General features: G+C 47.9%; 1 protein-coding gene across 5 annotated transcripts in view; it reads right to left on the bottom strand.

The window, feature by feature from the left end:
• The window catches only part of LOC134983156 (gastrula zinc finger protein XlCGF26.1-like), a 319,758-nt gene that overhangs the window by 271,258 nt on the left and 29,117 nt on the right, over positions 1 to 19,383 (bottom strand). For 3 of the 5 annotated variants that reach the window (XM_063948903.1, XM_063948902.1, XM_063948904.1), the window contains exon 4: positions 2,573 to 4,538. The exons of 1 other annotated variant lie outside the window; for it this stretch is intronic. In XM_063948903.1, coding sequence (XP_063804973.1) covers positions 2,704 to 4,538 — 1,835 coding nt within the window. In that variant the 3' untranslated portion in view covers positions 2,573 to 2,703. Of the gene's footprint in view, positions 1 to 2,572; positions 4,539 to 19,383 lie in introns of those variants that run through there. One more of the 5 variants, XM_063948905.1, reaches the window with a different exon arrangement.

Below are 19,383 nucleotides of genomic sequence, written 5' to 3'. Positions count from 1 at the left end.
CCATGCCGATGCTATTGCCGGTCTGAGCAAAGCACCTGTATGTGCATAAATAGACTTTACAGTAGTTTCCTGTCTGCGATCAGCAGGATCCTTGAGGGCGAGGATTCCCAACGTATCTTGTCCTGTGCAGGGAAAGGATATGCCATAAGAATCCTCTTGGGAATCTGCAGTTTTTTTATCAGGAGTTTCCCAAGCTTTTCAAATAACTCGTTAAGCTCATGAAATGGGGGAAAAGGTTACCTCAGATTTCTTTACCCTATACATGCGCACCCTCGTGTCAGGGACCGAGGGGTCATCTGTGATATGCAAAACCTCTTTTATTGCAATAATCATATAATGAATACTTTTTGACACCCTTGGGTGCAACCTCGCCTCATCGTAGTCGACACTGGAGTCAGAGTCCGTGTCGGTATCAGTGTCTGCTATTTGGGATAGGGGACGTTTTTGAGACCCAGAAGGGCCCGGTGACCCAGCCAAAGCCGTGGATTGACTCCCTGCTCTTTCCCTGGACTCTGCTTTGTCCGATCTCTTATGTAATAAGGTCACATTTGCATTTAAAACATTCCACATGTCCATCCAATCATGAGTTGGCGTTGCCGATGGCGATACCACAATCATCTGCTCCACCTCCTCCTTAGCTGAGCCTTCCGCATCAGACATGCCGACACACTCGTGCCGACACACCCACACACACAGGGATATAGTTATAAGGAGACAGTTCCCCAATAAGGCCCTTTGGAGAGACAGAGAGTATGCCAGCACACACCCAGCTCCAACTGACACTGGAAACGAATGTCCCAGATAATAGCGCTTTTATATTAAATTACTGTGTAATACACTCACTGCGCCTTACAAGTGCCCCCCCTCCTTTTTTCAGCCCTGTGTCACCGTGTTCAGCAGGGGAGAGACCGGGGAGCCAGCTTCTCTGCAGATCTCTGTGGAAAAAATGACGCTGGTTAGTGCGGAGGGACCAAGCTCCGCCCCCTCCAGCGGCTGGCTTCGGTCCCGCTCAAAATATCTCAAACTGGCGGGGGATTTAAAGAATTACTGCCTCCGCAGTATCTATGCCAGATATAGAGGTTTAATTGCTGCCCAGGGCGCCCTCACTGTGCCCTGCACCCATCTGTGTCCGCTAGTGTGTGTGGGAGCAATGGCGCGCCGCGTTACCGCTGCGCACTTACCTCTTCTTACACTCACCCGGCTTCAATCTTCCGGCTCTGCGAGGAGGACGGCGGCGCGGCTCCGGGACGAACAGCGAGGGGAGACCTGCGTTCCGACTCCCTCTGGAGCTAATGGTGTCCAGAAGCCTAAGAAGCAGAGCCTATCACTTAAGTAGGTCTGCTTCTCTCTCCTCAGTCCCACGATGCAGGGAGCCTGTTGCCAGCAGTGCTCCCTGAAAATAAAAAACCTAACAAAATTCTTTATCAGAAACTCAGGAGAGCTCCCCTGTAGTGCACCCAATCTCCTCTGGGCACAGGATCTAACTGAGGTCTGGAGGAGGGGCATAGAGGGAGGAGCCAGTGCACACCCATTCTAAAGTTCTTTATAGTGCCCATGTCTCCTGCGGAGCCCGTCTATACCCCATGGTCCTTACGGAGTCCCCAGCATCCTCTAGGACGTAAGAGAAAACACTTACTGCATACTTCCATCCCACCGTGTGGTATTCCTGTGAGGTGTGCCTCCACTGATTGCTCACCCTGCCAGCAGCAACAGTGTACCCCAAATGGAGGCCTCTGGTGGTTCTTCTGCGGGCAACATGTGCCTAACGTGGATTGTTCATACAGGTTATACCATATGACTACACAAGTGCCCGTTCTTCCATGTATGCATTGGGCCCATGTATGGCTTACCTCCCAGTGTTACCTCTCTAGTGCGCCCAATATGGCTGCCTCATCTGGTACGCTTGTGGATGGGATGAAAATACACGGACCTGATAGTTTTGTTTGCACCCTACTCTGAATGTTAGGATGCTGCAATCACCCCCATTTTGTGTCATCTCTTCTAGGGCTGGACTATTCCACCCAGGGTAATCCTACGCTGTGCGCCGAAGATGGCTGCCGCACCTGGTACCCTGTGAGGGTGGAATACACAGCCCATGGAAGTTATTACCCAAAATGCCTACACCCATCCTGCATTATGATTACTCTATGCATTTTAGGTTTTCATTTTTATGCCTGTGTGGCCTGTGTATTGCTGTATTAATCTTCTGTAGTATGTTTGTTTTGATGTCTGTAAAGCACCTTGAGTCCTGTTTGGAGAAAGAGCGCTATATAAATAAAATTACTTCCCTGATGAAACTTCAGACTACAGCGCAGAAACGTGTCAGCTGTCAGATTGAATTGCCCGTGAATTCCATAACGAGCTATGGTTTATTGATTAAATCCAATTAATTAATTGGGCACTGTGATGTTCTCCAAATGTTTGTGTGATCTTATTCCATAACAGACTATTCAAAATAATTTTCCTTCCTTTTCCCTCCATTAGAGCATAACATCTTAAAAAAAAAAAAATCACAAAAATACAATTAGATCAGTAATACAAAACACAAGCAACACAACTAACACAAACAATGTGAGGGGTCAGGTGCGATTTATTCTTCAGATTAAATAGGATTCACATGTAATCACAAAGTTTTCCCTCTGCACGTGTCAGAATAACGTTTGCCTTAACTGGATTTGATTTCTGTCATTTCCTACAATGACATTAAGACGTCTTCTCACCCATGTGAAGTCTCTTGTGTGTAACAAGAGTTGATTTATATCCAAAACATTTCCCACACTCCGAACATGGAAATGGCTTTAGACCTGCGTGAGTTTTCTGATGTATAACAAGATTGCATTTCTGAGCAAAACATTTCCCACACTCAGAACAAGAAAATGGTTTCTCACCTGTGTGAGTTCTCTGATGTGTAACGAGATGTGATTTATGTCCAAAACATTTCCCACACTTAGAACATGGAAATGGCCTTTCACCTGTGTGAGTTTTCTCATGTGTAACAAGATTGGATTTCTGTGTAAAACATTTCCCACTCTCAGAGCATGAAAATGGTCTCTCTCCTGTGTGAGAGCTCTGATGTGCAATAAGATTTGAACTTTGTTTAAAACACTTCCCACACTCCATACAGGAAAATGGTTGCTCACCTGTGTGAGTTCTCTGATGTGTAACAAGACTTGAACTGTGTGTAAAACACTTCCCACACACCAAACAGGAAAATGGTTTCTCACCTGTGTGAATTCTCCGATGTGTAACAAGATCTGGTGCCTGCATAAAACATTTTCCACACTCAGAGCATGAAAATGGTCTCTCTCCTGTGTGAGATCTCTGATGTGTGAGAAGACTTGATCTTTGTATAAAACCCTTCCCACACTCCAGACAGGAAAATGGCTTTTCACCTGTGTGAATTCTCTGGTGTTTAACAAAAGCTGATTTATGCGCAAAACATCTCCCACACTCCAAACAGGAAAATGGTTTCTCACCTGTGTGATGTCTCTGATGTGTAATAAGACTTGATTGCTGTGTAAAACATTCCCCGCACTCATAGCATGGAAATGGTTTGTCACCTGTATGAAGTCTCTGATGTTTAACAAGAGCTGATTTGTGAACAAAACATTTCCCGCACTCAGTACAGGAAAAGGGTTTCTCACCTGTGTGATGATGCTGGTGAGTAACCAGATCTGATTTGTGTGCAAAACTTTTCTCACACTCCGAACACGAAAATGGTTTCTCTCCCGTGTGAAGTCTCTGATGTCTGATAAGTGTTGATTTGTTTCTAAAACATTTCCCACACTCCGAACATGGAAATGGCTTCTCACCTGTGTGAGTTTTCTGATGTTGAAAAAGCTCTGACCTCTCTTTAAAACTTTTCCCACACTCAGAACATGAAAATGGTTTTTCACCTGTGTGAGTTCTCCGATGTGTAACCAGATGTGATTTATTCATAAAACATTTCCCACACTCAGAGCATGGATATGGCCTCTCACCTGTGTGGATTCTCTTATGCCTAACGAGAGCTGATTTATGTGTAAAACATTTCCCACACTCGCAACATGAAAATGGTTTCTCACCTGTGTGAGTTCTCTCATGTGTAACCAGAACGGATTTGTGCGTAATATATTTCCCACACCAAGTACAGGAAAATTGCATCGTGCCCGTGTGAATTTTCTCATGTCTAACCAGATCTCCTTTGTGCATGAAACATTTCCCACACTCAGAACATGGAAAGGGTTTCCGATCTATATTAGTTGGCTGATCTGTAATAACCTTTGTGTCCTGTGTAAAATATGTAGAGTCTATAGGACAGGGAAATATTTTATCTGCTTTAAGTTCTGTAATAGATGTGCCAACATCAAAGTTATATGAAGATTCCTCAGGATCAGAGGGAAGAGATGAGATCGCTGCATCCGGAAATACTGGCTGTATAATTGGTGTAACAGGGGTTGCCCCTGGAGAATCTCCTCTACCGTCATTATCGATTATTTCCCCATCTGGAGATAAAACGAGATGTCCTTCCACGATATTTCTGCTTTTGCGCCCATCTGCTGCGAATAAAATAACGGTAAGGAAATATGGATGTTTCCTGTATGAAGTTGAATTGGTATATTTATAACAGTATTTACATGATGAATTCTAATAACTAAGATGCTGGAGTGTAATTTGCCACATTGAAAGCTTATGTTGGTTTAATAAAGTTGAAATGAGCTTTAGAATAAAGCATTGTCTATAAATAACTAAAGCTGAGAGTATAAGAGAACAGTTGCGATTGAGACAGAAATGTCTTAAAAATAAGAGATAGTAAAACTTACCTTTGTTAACTTTTTCTTTGAGGTCCATAGGATCCACAGGGATAAAGCTGGTGTATGATGGTGGAGACCAGGATCAGGCACTGAACAGTTAAGCTTTTAGAGCGCCTAAAATGCACTGGTCCTTCTCCCTCATACCATGCCCACAGCTCAGGCTCTTTAGTTTAGTTAACAAGCCCAAGGCAGGAGCTGGAGAGAACAGAAGAATGGTGCAAAGGTAAGTTTTACCATAACTCTTATTTACTTCTTCATGGTCCATAGGAATCCACAGGAAATATGCTGGGGACGTCCCAAAGCAGTTGAATTAGGGAGGGAACGCTCCTACGCCGAGAGGAGAATTCTGCCTCCAAAAGAAGCATCGAGAGGCAAACGCATCAAAGGCATAGAACCTAAGAAACGCGTGGACAGAGGACCACGTGGCTGCCTTGTATAGTTGTTCAACAGACCAGCCACGACAGGCTGTCCACGAAGGTCCCAAAGAGCGAGTAGAATGAGCAGAGACCGCATCCAGCACAGGAAGGTCAGCTTGCGTGTAAGCCTGTGAGATAGTTATGCGAAGCCATCTGGACAGAGTGTTTGTTAGCTGTCCAGCCCCGCTTATGGAATCCATAAAGGGGAAAGAGGGAATCCATTTTCCTGGTGGAACTAGCATGGTTCATGTAGGACCACATCCAAAGAGGCCTCACCGATCAAAAGGTTAGGTGATTGGAAGGCTGGAACTACAATTTCTTCATCAAGATAGAAGTCAGATACCACTTTGGGGAGACAACCCTGAATTGTCCGAAGGACCGCTCTGTCATGGTGAAAGATCAAAAATGGGAAGCGGCAGGAAAGCGCTCCCAAATCTGATTTCCTTTTGACTATAGCCTCAGCAGAAAGGGTAAGTGTCTTTGCTGTTAATCGTTTGAGGTCAACAGAATCTAGTGGTTCAAGCGGTGACTTCTGTAATGCACTGAGAACTAGAGACAAATCCCATGGAGCCACTGGTGGGACATGGTAGGCTGAATACACAGTACCCTATGAAAGAAGGTACGCATATCAGGCAATAGAGTATGGATGGGGAACCTTCGGCCCTCCAGCTGTTGAACTACACATACCAGCATGCCTTGCTACAGTTTCATGGTAAAACTGTTGAAGGGCATGCTGGGATGTGTAGTAAAACAACAGCTGGAGGGCAGAAGATTCCCCATCCCTGCAATAGAGCAATCAGTCGCTGGAACCAGACTGACAGAGCAGAGACCTGCACCTTGAGAGAAGCAAGGCATCCGAGATCTAATCCAGCTTGGCGAAAGGAAAGGATTCTGGAACACCAAAAAACCAGAGGATCATGGTGTCTTGGAGCACACCACTCACTGGAAGCAAGTATGCCACACTCGGTAATAGATACGAGCGAGGCTGGTTCCCGCGCACTGACATGGTCTGAACGACAGAGCGGGAGAACCTTTAGACCTTTTTGAGGGGTGACTCAAGAGCCACGCCAACAAAGACAGTCGAGCTAGGCCCAGGTGTAGACAAGAACCGTGAGACAACCGGTATGGTCGGAGAGGAAATTGAAAGGGAATGTCTATGGACAGACTTTGGAGATCCGTGAACCAATGGCGCTTGGGCCAGGCCGGACTATCAAGATCATGGTGTTTCCTTCCTGCTTGAATTTGCGAAGCACTCTGGGAAAGAGGGAGACCGAAGGAAAGAGGTATGTTAGATTGAAAGTCCATTTGACTGCTAAGGCATCCACGAAGGCTGCTTCAGGGTCCTCCTGGACCCGTAAGTGGGAAGCTTGTAGTTGTGCCGTGAGGCCATGAGGTCCCCTTCTGGAAGACCCCATTTCTCTGCAGAAACTGGAAGCCTTCCGGATGTTAGGACCATTCTCTGGCATGCACATCCTGACGGCTGTGGAAGTCTGCGTCCCAGTTCAGGATCCCCCAGGATGAATACCGAGGAGATGGCCCAGAGATGGTGTTCGGCCCATCTGAGAATTTGCACCACTTCATTCACTGCTGACACACTGCGAGTGCCACCCTGGTGATTGATGCAGGCCACAGCCGTGGCGCTGTGCAACTGGATCTGGAAAGGACAACCCTGGGGATTGTCCCGAGCTAGAGTGAGGGCCCTGTAGACAGCCCAAAGTGCTAGGACGTTGATTGGTAAGCTCCTTTCGGCGGGAGTCCAACGGCCTTGAAAGGAGTGTTGTCCGGAAACTGCTCCCCACCTGTGAAAGCTTGCATCTGTGGTGAGGAGGACCCAATTTGGAATCCAGAAGGGACAACCCATGTCCAGGTAGAAGGTTCTCAACCACAAGGACAGGGATAGATGAACTTCCAGAAAAAAGACCATCATCTGGTATTTGATTTACTTGGGTGGACCATTCCACCTGGATAGAATCAGGTCTTGTAAGGGCCAGAAGTGGAACTGACCATAGACCCCAGGGTCTGCATTGCTAAGTGAATGGACACTCGTTGACCATGGAGCAATCTGCAAACTTGTAGTTGCAGTGCCAAAATCTTGTCTACTGGCAGGAAAATTCTCTTCGCATGAGCATCTAGAAGAGCTCCTAGATGCACCATCCGCTGAGAGAGGATTAGGGAAGATTTTTTTTACAGTTGATTAGCCATCCGTGTCGTTGCAGAATGGCTATGGTTACCTGAAGATGGCGGTGGAGGATCTCCAGAGAGTGCGCCAGATTCAGCAGTTCTTACAGGTAAGGAAGTATTTTTGATTGCCTGATGATCAAACTGAGCCGCCATGACTGCCATGATCTTGGTAAAGACCCTCGGGGCTGAAGAAATTCCAAAAGGCAGTGCCTGAAATTGGAAATGCTGTTGTAGGACAGCAAATTGAAGGTATTGCTGATGAGAGGGTGCTATAGGTACATGTAGGTAAGCAACCAGGAGGTCCAGAGACACCACAAAGTCCCTAGGCTGCATAGCCAGGACAAGACACGAAGAGTTTCCATATGAAACCTGGGCACTCTTGAGAAATTGGTTCAGAAATTTGAGATTGCGGATAGGCCGATGAGACCCGTTGGGTTTCTGAACTAAGAAGAGAGTGGAATAAAAGGCCTGTCCCCGTTGTGACGAGGGGACTGGGATTATCACCCCTGAGTGTAGTAAGGTGTGAATGGCCCTCTTTAGAGTCTGGGCTTTGCTCAGGTATGATGGAGACTTGTGTAAAAGTACTGCTGGGGGGGTTCGTCTCAGAAAAGAGAGGGCGTACCCATGAGAGACCACTTCATGCACCCAGACATCTGTTGTGGTTTTACGCCAGGACTGTGTGAACTGGGGAAGTCTGCCTCCCACCCTGGGATTTCCCAGGAGGAGGCCCGTTCCATCAGGCTGAAGGTTTATCTTCAAACTTGTTAACTGGATGGCTGGTAGCCCAGACCTGCTTGGTCTTGGGCTTAGAGGAGTGTGACTGTTGGGGAAAGGACTGACCTCTAGCCTTGCCCTGGGGACAAAAGGACCGAAAGGATGAAGTCTAGAGTCCTTGAAGTGGATGCTGAGGGCAGGAAAGCAGTCTTAGAGGCTGCCAGGGTAGTGACAATCTTGTCTAACTCTGATCCAAAAAGAATCTCCCCTGTATAAAGGAGTGCTTCCAGGGCTTTTTTTTAGAATCTGAGTCAGCTTTCTATGAGCAAAGCCAAATAATACGGCCGGGCTACTATGAAGTAGCTGAAGCTTTGGATTCCAGGAGTGCAGCATCAAGAGACGATGTTCAAGATTTAGGACAGGTGTGTCCGAGTAACATCCTGGCGAAGACTATTTTCCAGGGCATCTGCCCAGCTCTCTAATGGCCTTAGCCATCCAGGCCGTTGCCATAGCAGAGCAAGAAACAGTTCCTTTAAGAGAGTATACAGATTTGAGAGAAGTGTCCATATGCCTGTCATCTCCTTTCGGGAAGATGCTGTAGTGATAGGTAAGGTTGAGCTTTTGACTAGACGCGTCACGTGGGACCCACAGCCGGGTTTTTTTTTTCCTGCTTGGCACAATTACCGGAATGGGGTAAAAGAAAACCAGCTGCTTGGGGACTTGGAACTTTTGCTTCACTCATAAATTTAATGCCGTGATCCTAGTGAGGAAATTCTGCCACCATTACCTTCTGTTTACACAGTGGGCCTTTCGCTTTAGGCACAGGCTCTTTATTCTCCAATTGAAGAGTTAATTTAACAGCCCTCACCAAAGCAGCTTGAATTTTTGATCGAATGTCTTCCTCCCCTGCGGGGGACTCAGCGGTAGACTGATCTGCGTCACCTGCTTCCCCAGAAGATACCTCCAGAATCTGAGAGCTGTGTATACTGCCAAGATGGCACAGCACGCTTAGTAGTTTTACTGGGTAAGGGTGCCTGAGAATATGTCTACCCATTGAGGAAGCACAGGAGTGACCGGTATAGCCAGGTGTACCTGATGTGGTAACTGCTGCGTTAATCCCATAGGGGGAGCTACTGCAGGGGTTGCTATGCGGTCTGCAATCTTAGCCAGCCTATGTGAAAGTCCAAGGAGGTTCCTGAGCAGGGGCTGTCGGCCAGGTGCGGAATAACAAGAGACCATCTTGTACCACATCCTGCTGAACAGGATCTGCAGGACACTAGTGTAGGGCTCAGAGCCTCTTTAATACCCTTGTCTTTGCTAGACATAGCTACAGGGATAGTATAACACACTATGGCCCTCATTCCGAGTTGTTCGCTCGCAAGCTGCTTTTAGCAGCTTTGCACACGCTAAGCCGCCGCCTACTGGGTGTGAATCTTAGCTTATCAAAATTGCGAACGAAAGATTCTCAAAACTGCGAATAGACACTTCTTAGCAGTTTCTGAGTAGCTCCAGACTTACTCGGCATCTGCGATCAGTTCAGTCAGTTTCGTTCCTGGTTTGACGTCACAAACACACCCAGCGTTCGCCCAGACACTCCTCCGTTTCTCCAGCCACTCCCGCGTTTTTCCCAGAAGCGGTAGCGTTTTTTCACACACACCCATAAAACGGTCAGTTTCCGCCCAAAAACACCCACTTCCTGTCAATCACAATACGATCACCAGAACGAAGAAAAAAATAAGATTTTACTTACCGATAAATCTATTTCTCGGAGTCCGTAGTGGATGCTGGGGTTCCTGAAAGGACCATGGGAATAGCGGCTCCGCAGGAGACAGGGCACAAAAAGTAAAGCTTTTTCCGATCAGGTGGTGTGCACTGGCTCCTCCCCCTATGACCCTCCTCCAGACTCCAGTTAGGTACTGTGCCCGGACGAGCGTACACAATAAGGGAGGATTTTGAATCCCGGGTAAGACTCATACCAGCCACACCAATCACACCGTACAACTTGTAATCTAAACCCAGTTAACAGTATGATAACAGCGGAGCCTCTGAAAGATGGCTTCCTTCAACAATAACCCGAATTAGTTAACAATAACTATGTACAATTTATGCAGATAATCCGCACTTGGGATGGGCGCCCAGCATCCACTACGGACTCCGAGAAATAGATTTATCGGTAAGTAAAATCTTATTTTCTCTATCGTCCTAGTGGATGCTGGGGTTCCTGAAAGGACCATGGGGATTATACCAAAGCTCCCAAACGGGCGGGAGAGTGCGGATGACTCTGCAGCACCGAATGAGAGAACTCCAGGTCCTCCTTAGCCAGAGTATCAAATTTGTAAAATTTTACAAACGTGTTCTCCCCTGACCACGTAGCTGCTCGGCAAAGTTGTAATGCCGAGACCCCTCGGGCAGCCGCCCAAGATGAGCCCACCTTCCTTGTGGAGTGGGCCTTTACAGATTTAGGCTGTGGCAGGCCTGCCACAGAATGTGCAAGTTGGATTGTGCTACAGATCCAACGAGCAATCGTCTGCTTAGACGCCGGAGCACCCATCTTGTTGGGTGCATACAATATAAACAACGAGTCAGATTTTCTGACTCCAGCTGTCCTTGCAATATATATTTTTAATGCTCTGACAACGTCCAGTAACTTGGAGTCCTCCAAGTCACTTGTAGCCGCAGGCACTACAATAGGCTGGTTCAGATGAAATGCTGACACCACCTTAGGGAGAAAATGCGGACGAGTCCGCAGTTCTGCCCTGTCCGAATGGAAAATCAGATATGGGCTTTTGTAAGATAAAGCTGCCAATTCTGACACTCTCCTGGCAGAAGCCAGGGCTAGAAGCATGGTCACTTTCCATGTGAGATATTTCAAATCCACCTTTTTTAGTGGTTCAAACCAATGAGATTTTAGGAAACCCAAAACCACATTGAGATCCCACGGTGCCACTGGAGGCACCACAGGAGGCTGTATATGCAGCACTCCCTTAACAAAGGTCTGGACTTCAGGGACTGAAGCCAATTCTTTTTGAAAGAAAATCGACAGGGCCGAAATTTGAACCTTAATAGATCCCAATTTGAGACCCATTGACAATCCTGATTGCAGGAAATGTAGGAATCGACCCAGTTGAAATTCCTCCGTCGGAGCACTCCGATCTTCGCACCACGCAACATATTTTCGCCAAATTCGGTGATAATGTTGCACGGTTACTTCCTTCCTTGCTTTAATCAAAGTAGGAATGACTTCTTCCGGCATGCCTTTTTCCTTTAGGATCCGGCGTTCAACCGCCATGCCGTCAAACGCAGCCGCGGTAAGTCTTGAAACAGACAGGGACCCTGCTGAAGCAAGTCCCTCCTTAGAGGTAGAGGCCACGGATCTTCCGTGATCATCTCTTGAAGTTCCGGGTACCAAGTCCTTCTTGGCCAATCCGGAACCACTAGTATCGTTCTTACGCCTCTTTGCCGTATAATTCTCAATACTTTTGGTATGAGAGGCAGAGGAGGAAACACATACACCGACTGGTACACCCAAGGCGTTACCAGCGCGTCCACAGCTATTGCCTGCGGATCTCTTGACCTGGCGCAATACCTGTCCAGTTTTTTGTTGAGGCGAGACGCCATCATGTCCACCATTGGTCTTTCCCAACGGGTTACCAGCATGTGGAAGACTTCTGGATGAAGTCCCCACTCTCCCGGGTGAAGATCGTGTCTGCTGAGGAAGTCTGCTTCCCAGTTGTCCACTCCCGGGATGAACACTGCTGACCGTGCTATCACATGATTCTCTGCCCAGCGAAGAATCCTTGCAGCTTCTGCCATTGCACTCCTGCTTCTTGTGCCGCCCTGTCTGTTCACATGGGCGACTGCCGTGATGTTGTCCGACTGGATCAACACCGGTTTTCCCTGAAGCAGAGGTTCTGCCTGGCTTAGAGCATTGTATATTGCTCTTAGTTCCAGAATGTTTATGTGAAGAGACGTTTCCAGGCTCGTCCATACTCTCTGGAAGTTTCTTCCTTGTGTGACTGCTCCCCAGCCTCTCAGGCTGGCGTCCGTGGTCACCAGGATCCAATCCTGTATGCCGAATCTGCGGCCCTCCAATAGATGAGCACTCTGCAACCACCACAGAAGAGACACCCTTGTCCTTGGAGGCAGGGTTATCCGCAGGTGCATCTGAAGATGCGACCCTGACCATTTGTTCAACAGATCCCTTTGGAAAATTCTCGCGTGGAATCTGCCGAATGGAATTGCTTCGTAAGAAGCCACCATTTTTCCCAGGACTCTTGTGCATTGATGTACAGACACCTTTCCTGGTTTTAGGAGGTTCCTGACAAGCTCGGATAACTCCTTGGCTTTTTCCTCCGGGGGAAAAACCTTTTTCTGAACCGTGTCCAGAATCATCCCTAGGAACAGCAGACGAGTTGTCGGCATTAACTGGGATTTTGGAATATTCAGAATCCACCCGTGCTGTTTTAGCACTTCTTGAGACAGTGCTAATCCCATCTCTAGCTGTTCTCTGGACCTCGCCCTTATTAGGAGATCGTCCAAGTATGGGATAATTAATACGCCTTTTCTTCGAAGAAGAATCATCATCTCGGCCATTACCTTTGTAAAGATCCGAGGTGCCGTGGACAATCCGAACGGCAGCGTCTGAAACTGATAGTGACAGTTTTGTACAACGAACCTGAGGTACCCCTGGTGTGAGGGGTAAATTGGAACGTGGAGATACGCATCCTTGATGTCCAAGGATACCATAAAGTCCCCCTCTTCCAGGTTCGCTATCACTGCTCTGAGTGACTCCATTTTGAACTTGAACTTCTTTATGTACAGGTTCAAGGACTTCAGATTTAGAATAGGCCTTACCGAGCCATCCGGCTTCGGTACCACAAAAAGAGTGGAATAATACCCCTTCCCTTGTTGCAGAAGAGGTACCTTGACTATCACCTGCTGAGAGTACAGCTTGTGAATGGCTTCCAAAACCGTCTCCCTTTCGGAGGGGGACGTTGGTAAAGCAGACTTCAGGAAACGGCGAGGTGGATCTGTCTCTAATTCCAACCTGTATCCCTGAGATATTATCTGCAGGATCCAGGGATCTACTTGCGAGTGAGCCCACTGCGCGCTGTAATTTTTGAGACGACCCCCCACCGTCCCCGAGTCCGCTTGAGAAGCCCCAGCGTCATGCTGAGGCTTTTGTAGAAGCCGGGGAGGGCTTCTGATCCTGGGAAGGAGCTGCGTGTTGCTGTCTCTTCCCTCGACCTTTGCCTCGTGGCAGATATGAATAGCCCTTTGCTCTCTTATTTTTAAAGGAACGAAAGGGCTGCGGTTGAAAAGTCGGTGCCTTTTTCTGTTGGGGAGTGACTTGAGGTAGAAAGGTGGATTTCCCGGCTGTAGCCGTGGCCACCAAATCTGATAGACCGACTCCAAATAACTCCTCCCCTTTATACGGCAAAACTTCCATATGCCGTTTTGAATCCGCATCGCCTGTCCACTGTCGCGTCCATAAAGCTCTTCTGGCCGAAATGGACATAGCACTTACCCGTGATGCCAGTGTGCATATATCCCTCTGTGCATCACGCATATAAAGAAATGCATCCTTTATTTGTTCTAACGACAGTAAAATATTGTCCCTGTCCAGGGTATCAATATTTTCAATCAGGGATTCTGACCAAACTACCCCCGCACTGCCCATCCAGGCAGTCGCTACAGCTGGTCGTAGTATAACACCTGCATGTGTGTATATACTTTTTTGGATATTTTCCATCCTCCTATCTGATGGATCTTTAAGTGCGGCCGTCTCAGGAGAGGGTAACGCCACTTGTTTAGATAAGCGTGTTAGCGCCTTGTCCACCCTAGGAGGTGTTTCCCAGCGCTCCCTAACCTCTGGCGGGAAAGGGTATAATGCCAATAATTTCTTTGAAATTATCAGCTTTTTATCAGGGGCAACCCACGCTTCATTACACACGTCATTTAGTTCTTCTGATTCAGGAAAAACTATAGGTAGTTTTTTCATACCCCACATAATACCCTGTTTAGTGGTACCTGTAGTATCAGCTAAATGTAACGCCTCCTTCATTGCCAAAATCATATAACGTGTGGCCCTACTGGAAAATACGGTTGATTCGTCACCGTCACCACTGGAGTCATCGCCTGTGTCTGGGTCTGTGTCGACCGACTGAGGCAAAGGGCGTTTCACAGCCCCTGACGGTGTTTGAGTCGCCTGGACAGGCACTAATTGATTGTCCGGCCGTCTCATGTCGTCAAACGACTGCTTTAGCGTGTTGACACTATCCCGTAGTTCCATAAATAAAGGCATCCATTCTGGTGTCGACTCCCTAGGGGGTGACATCCTCATATTTGGCAATTGCTCCGCCTCCACACCAATATCGTCCTCATACATGTCGACACACACGTACCGACACACAGCAGACACACAGGGAATGCTCCTAACGAAGACAGGACCCACTAGCCCTTTGGGGAGACAGAGGGAGAGTTTGCCAGCACACACCAAAAGCGCTATATATATATCAGGGATAGCCTTATAATAAGTGCTCCCTTATAGCTGCTTTGTTATATCAAAATATCGCCATAAATGTGCCCCCCCCTCTCTGTTTTACCCTGTTTCTGTAGTGCAGTGCAGAGGAGAGACTTGGGAGCCGTCCTGACCAGCGGAGCTGTGAGAGGAAATGGCGCCGTGTGCTGAGGAGATAGGCCCCGCCCCTTTTCCGGCGGGCTCGTCTCCCGCTATTTAGAAAAATTAGGCAGGGGTTAAATATCTCCATATAGCCTCTAGGGCTATATGTGAGGTATTTTTAGCCTTTATAGGTACTCATTTGCCTCCCAGGGCGCCCCCCTCCCAGCGCCCTGCACCCTCAGTGACTGCCGTGTGAAGTGTGCTGAGAGGAAAATGGCGCACAGCTGCAGTGCTGTGCGCTACCTTTAGAAGACTGCAGGAGTCTTCAGCCGCCGATTCTGGACCTCTTCTGATTTCAGCATCTGCAAGGGGGCCGGCGGCGTGGCTCCGGTGACCATCCAGGCTGTACCTGTGATCGTCCCTCTGGAGCTTGATGTCCAGTAGCCAAGAAACCAATCCATCCTGCACGCAGGTGAGTTGACTCCTTCTCCCCTCAGTCCCTCGCTGCAGTGATCCTGTTGCCAGCAGGAATCACTGTAAAATAAAAAACCTAGCTAAACTTTCTCTAAGCAGCTCTTTAGGAGAGCCACCTAGATTGCACCCTTCTCGGCCGGGCACAAAAATCTAACTGGAGTCTGGAGGAGGGTCATAGGGGGAGGAGCCAGTGCACACCACCTGATCGGAAAAAGGTTTACTTTTTGTGCCCTGTCTCCTGCGGAGCCGCTATTCCCATGGTCCTTTCAGGAACCCCAGCATCCACTAGGACGATAGAGAAACCTCGTAATGCCGTGAGTAAATGACCTAACTGCATAGCAAATTTACTTGGCGCAGTCGCACTGCGGACATTGCGCATGCGCATTAGCGACTAATCGCTCCGTTGCGAGAAAAAAAATAACGAGCGAACAACTCGGAATGACCCCCAATATGTCTGCGAGCAGTGTGTAACCAAGACCGTATGTGACAGCCTCCACAAATACAGGGAAATGTGAAGTACACTGAACCCCCTATACACCAGTATAGGGTTATAATGATAAAGAGGGAAAGCTATAAGCTGACAGTAGGGAAAACCAGACAGTAGAGCTAGCATAAAAGTCACATACAACGCAGAGTATAGAATAAAACTGCAATGGGCACTAAATTCAACTACACAGACTGCAGTGGCTGGCAGGAAATAGAGCTGTATAACTTGGCTCCTGGGAGAGGCATACAGGTAGACCGGACCCAGCATTCCCAGAGACCTTTAGAGCTGAAAATGGCTGCTGTTCGTCTCTGAAGGGTAGGAGGGTAGAGAAGAAGCAGCTCAGCGACGGGAAGACCTTTGCGGAATGGTGCCCTGACCTAGGGGAGAGGACGTTGGGAGAGTGTTGACTCCGGTGTCCACATTAGCGCCTCTGGTCCATCTACAAGCCCAGAGACAGGACTGCTAACAAATGCAGGCTCCTGAAAGCGGGAGTCCGCCTTCTCTGTCCCCCCAAGTTACGGTCGCAGTCCGAGGCATCGCCATGGAACCCTGCTAGCTAGGTGTCCCGGCACTCCGCCTAAAGTACCTCACCGTGTCTGGAGTTGCGGCGCCAGCAGGGGTGATGGAGCAGCCCCGCTGGCATCCAGAAGACTGCCTAGCGTTACTTGCTCGGTTAAAAATAAAATATTAAATCAAAGAAAGAAAGCAGCCCCACTATTACGAAGGCAAACCAGCTCCTGCTGGCCCCAAACAAAAACTGAAGAGCCGGAGTTGTGGGCGGAGTATGAGGGTGAAGGACCAGTGCATCTTGGGAGCTCCAAAACCTTTACTGTTTGGTGCCCTATTCATGGTCTCCACCATCATACCCCAGCATAATCCCTGTGGATTATTATTACCAGTTATTTATATAGCGTACAAATATTCCGCAGCGCTTTACAGAGAGAATATTTGCCCATGTATTGAGGTTTCTGGACGGTGACAGGGACGTGGGCAAGCGGATGCACGGAGATGGTCCATTTTATAGGCATGTTACTGAAGTAGTAGCAAACTCAGGCACATCATTATTTACAGTAGTAGCCATACTTGCACATTCAGACGCACGGCTGTACACCAGGGAAGGACTTGTAGCAGCATTTGCATATAGTCACAGAAGCAATACCGGGCAAAATACTGACACATGGGCGCTGCAGTGTCCGATCTAGAAACGTGAACTAGACGGAGGTCCAACACACAAAGGACCTAAAAATAGGAATTTAATACCTACCGGTAATTCCTTTTCTCGTAGTCCGTAGTAAATACTGGGGAATTCTAGATTACCATGGAGTATAGATCGGGTCCACTGGAGCCTGGCACTTTAAGAAACTAAGTGTGTGCTGGCTCCTCCCCTCTATACCGCTACTAGCAGACTCAGTCTAGGAAACTGTGCCCGAGGAGACGGACATACTTTGAGAGGATATAACATATAGGGGGTAATTCCAAGTTGATCGCAGCAGGAAATTTTTTGCAGTTGGGCAAAACCATGTGCACTGCAGGTGGGGCAGATGTAACATGTACAGAGAGAGTTATATTTGGGTGGGTTATATTGTTTCTGTGCAGGGTAAATACTGGCTGCTTTATTTTTACACTGCAATTTAGATTGCAGATTGAACACACCCCACCCAAATCTAACTCTCTATGCACATGTTATATCTGCCCCCCCTGCACTGCACATGGTTTTGCCCAATTGCTAACAAAGTTCCTGCTGCGATCAACTCAGAATTACCCCCATAAAGCGGTAAGGTAACGAACCAACACACAACAATAAGTAGCAGAGCTAACCAAAACAGAGGAAAACAACACTAACTATAGAAGGGTAGCAACGCAATTCAAACATGGAACAGGGAAAGCAACAGTAAACCCAACCAAGAACACTTAAAACCATGTAAGCAGGAAAACAAAGCACTGAGGCAGGCACCCAGTATCCACTACAGACTACGAGAAAAGGAATTACTGGTAGATATTAAATTTCTATTTTCTCTAACGTCCTAGTGGATACTGGGGAAGTCTAGATTACCATGGGGACGTCCCAAAGCTCCCATAACTGGTGGGAGAGTGCTGGGACCCTGCAAAACCGCCTGACCAAACTGAAGGTCATCCTTGGTCAAGGTGTCAAACCTGTAGAACGTAACAAAGGTGTTCACACCGGACCAAGTAGCTGCCCGGCACAACCGTAAGGCCGAGACACCCCTGGCAGCCGCCCAGGAAGAACTCATGGACATCGTGGAGTGGGCCTGAACAGGATTTGGCAGCGGCAGAGCCGCCGAAGCATAGGCTTGTTGAATAGTCACTTTGAGCCAACGAGCAATGGACCGCTTGGACTCAGGACGACCAATTTTCTTAGCATTATAAAGGATGAAAAGCGAGTTAAACTTCCTGTGATGAGCAGTCCTTTTGATGTAAATCCTCAAAAGCACGTACAACATCCAGGGAATTTGGAGCAACTGAAGTGTCAGATAAGATTGGAACCACAATAGGTTGATTCACATGAAAAGCAGATACCACTTTCGGCAAAAACTGTGGGCGAGTTCTGAGCTCTGTCATATCCTCGTGAAACACCAAGAAAGGGCTCTTACAGGACAAGGCCACCAATTCCAACACACGCCTAGCCAAAGCCAGTAACATAACAGTCTTCCACAAGAGGTATTTTAAGTCAACCCTATGCAAGGGTTCAAACCAATCCGACTGGAGAAAGGTCAAAACCACATTTAGGTCCCACGGAGCCATGGGAGGAACAAAGGGTTGCTGGATGTGCAACACCCCTTTAAGAAAGGTATGTACTTCAGGAAGTACCGCCAGTTGCTTCTGGAAGAAGATAGAGCTGAAATCTGATCCTTGAAGGAGCCTAATCTTAGGCCCTTATCCACTCCTGCTTGCAGAAACAGAAGAAAACGGCCCAGACGAAATTCCACAGGAGAACATTTTTTTGGAGGTAACCACTTTACTGGGCCTGAAACATAGTGGAAACCACCTTGGAGGGAAGACCTTCCTGGTTAAAATGTCCCTCTCAACCTCCAGGCCGTCAAACGTAGCCGCTGTAAGTCTGGATAGACGAACGGTCCCTGTTGAAGAAGGTCCTTGAGAAGCGGCAAAGGCCAGGGATCCTCCAACGACAGGGTCAGGAGGTCCGCATACCAGGCCAGTCGAGGCCAATCCGGGGAAATGAGAATTGTCTGAACCCTTTCCTTTTTGAGACTTTTGAGAACTCTAGGGATTAGAGGAGTTGGTGAAAACAGGTAAAAAAATTGGTCAGAGCGTCCACCACCACCGCTTGTGGGTCCCTCGTTCTGGAACAGTAACGACAGAGCTTTTTGTTGAGCCGAGAAGCCATCAGGTCTATCTGTGGACAACCCCAACGGTGAACCAGTTGTTGAAACACTTGAGCGTGCACGCCCCATTCTCCTGGACAGAGGTCATGCCTGCTGAGGAAGTCCGCTTCCCAGATGTCCACTCCTGGAATGTACACCGTGGAAATGGCACTTGCGTTGGCTTCCGCCCAGAGGAGTATTCTTGACACCTCTCGCATTTCGGCTTTGCTTCTGGTTCCTCCCTGTCGGTTGATGTGTGCCACTGTCGTGGCGTTGTCCGACTGCACCTGGATGGCTTGAATCTGAAGAAGCAATGAGGCCCGTATTAGAGCATTGTAAATTGCCCTGAGTT

The sequence above is a fragment of the Pseudophryne corroboree genome (genome assembly GCF_028390025.1).
Source record: "Pseudophryne corroboree isolate aPseCor3 chromosome 3 unlocalized genomic scaffold, aPseCor3.hap2 SUPER_3_unloc_1, whole genome shotgun sequence".
NCBI classification, from domain to species: domain Eukaryota; kingdom Metazoa; phylum Chordata; class Amphibia; order Anura; family Myobatrachidae; genus Pseudophryne; species Pseudophryne corroboree.
The sequence above is the reverse complement of the archived record's forward strand: the minus strand, read 5'-3'. Positions and strand labels throughout refer to the sequence as shown.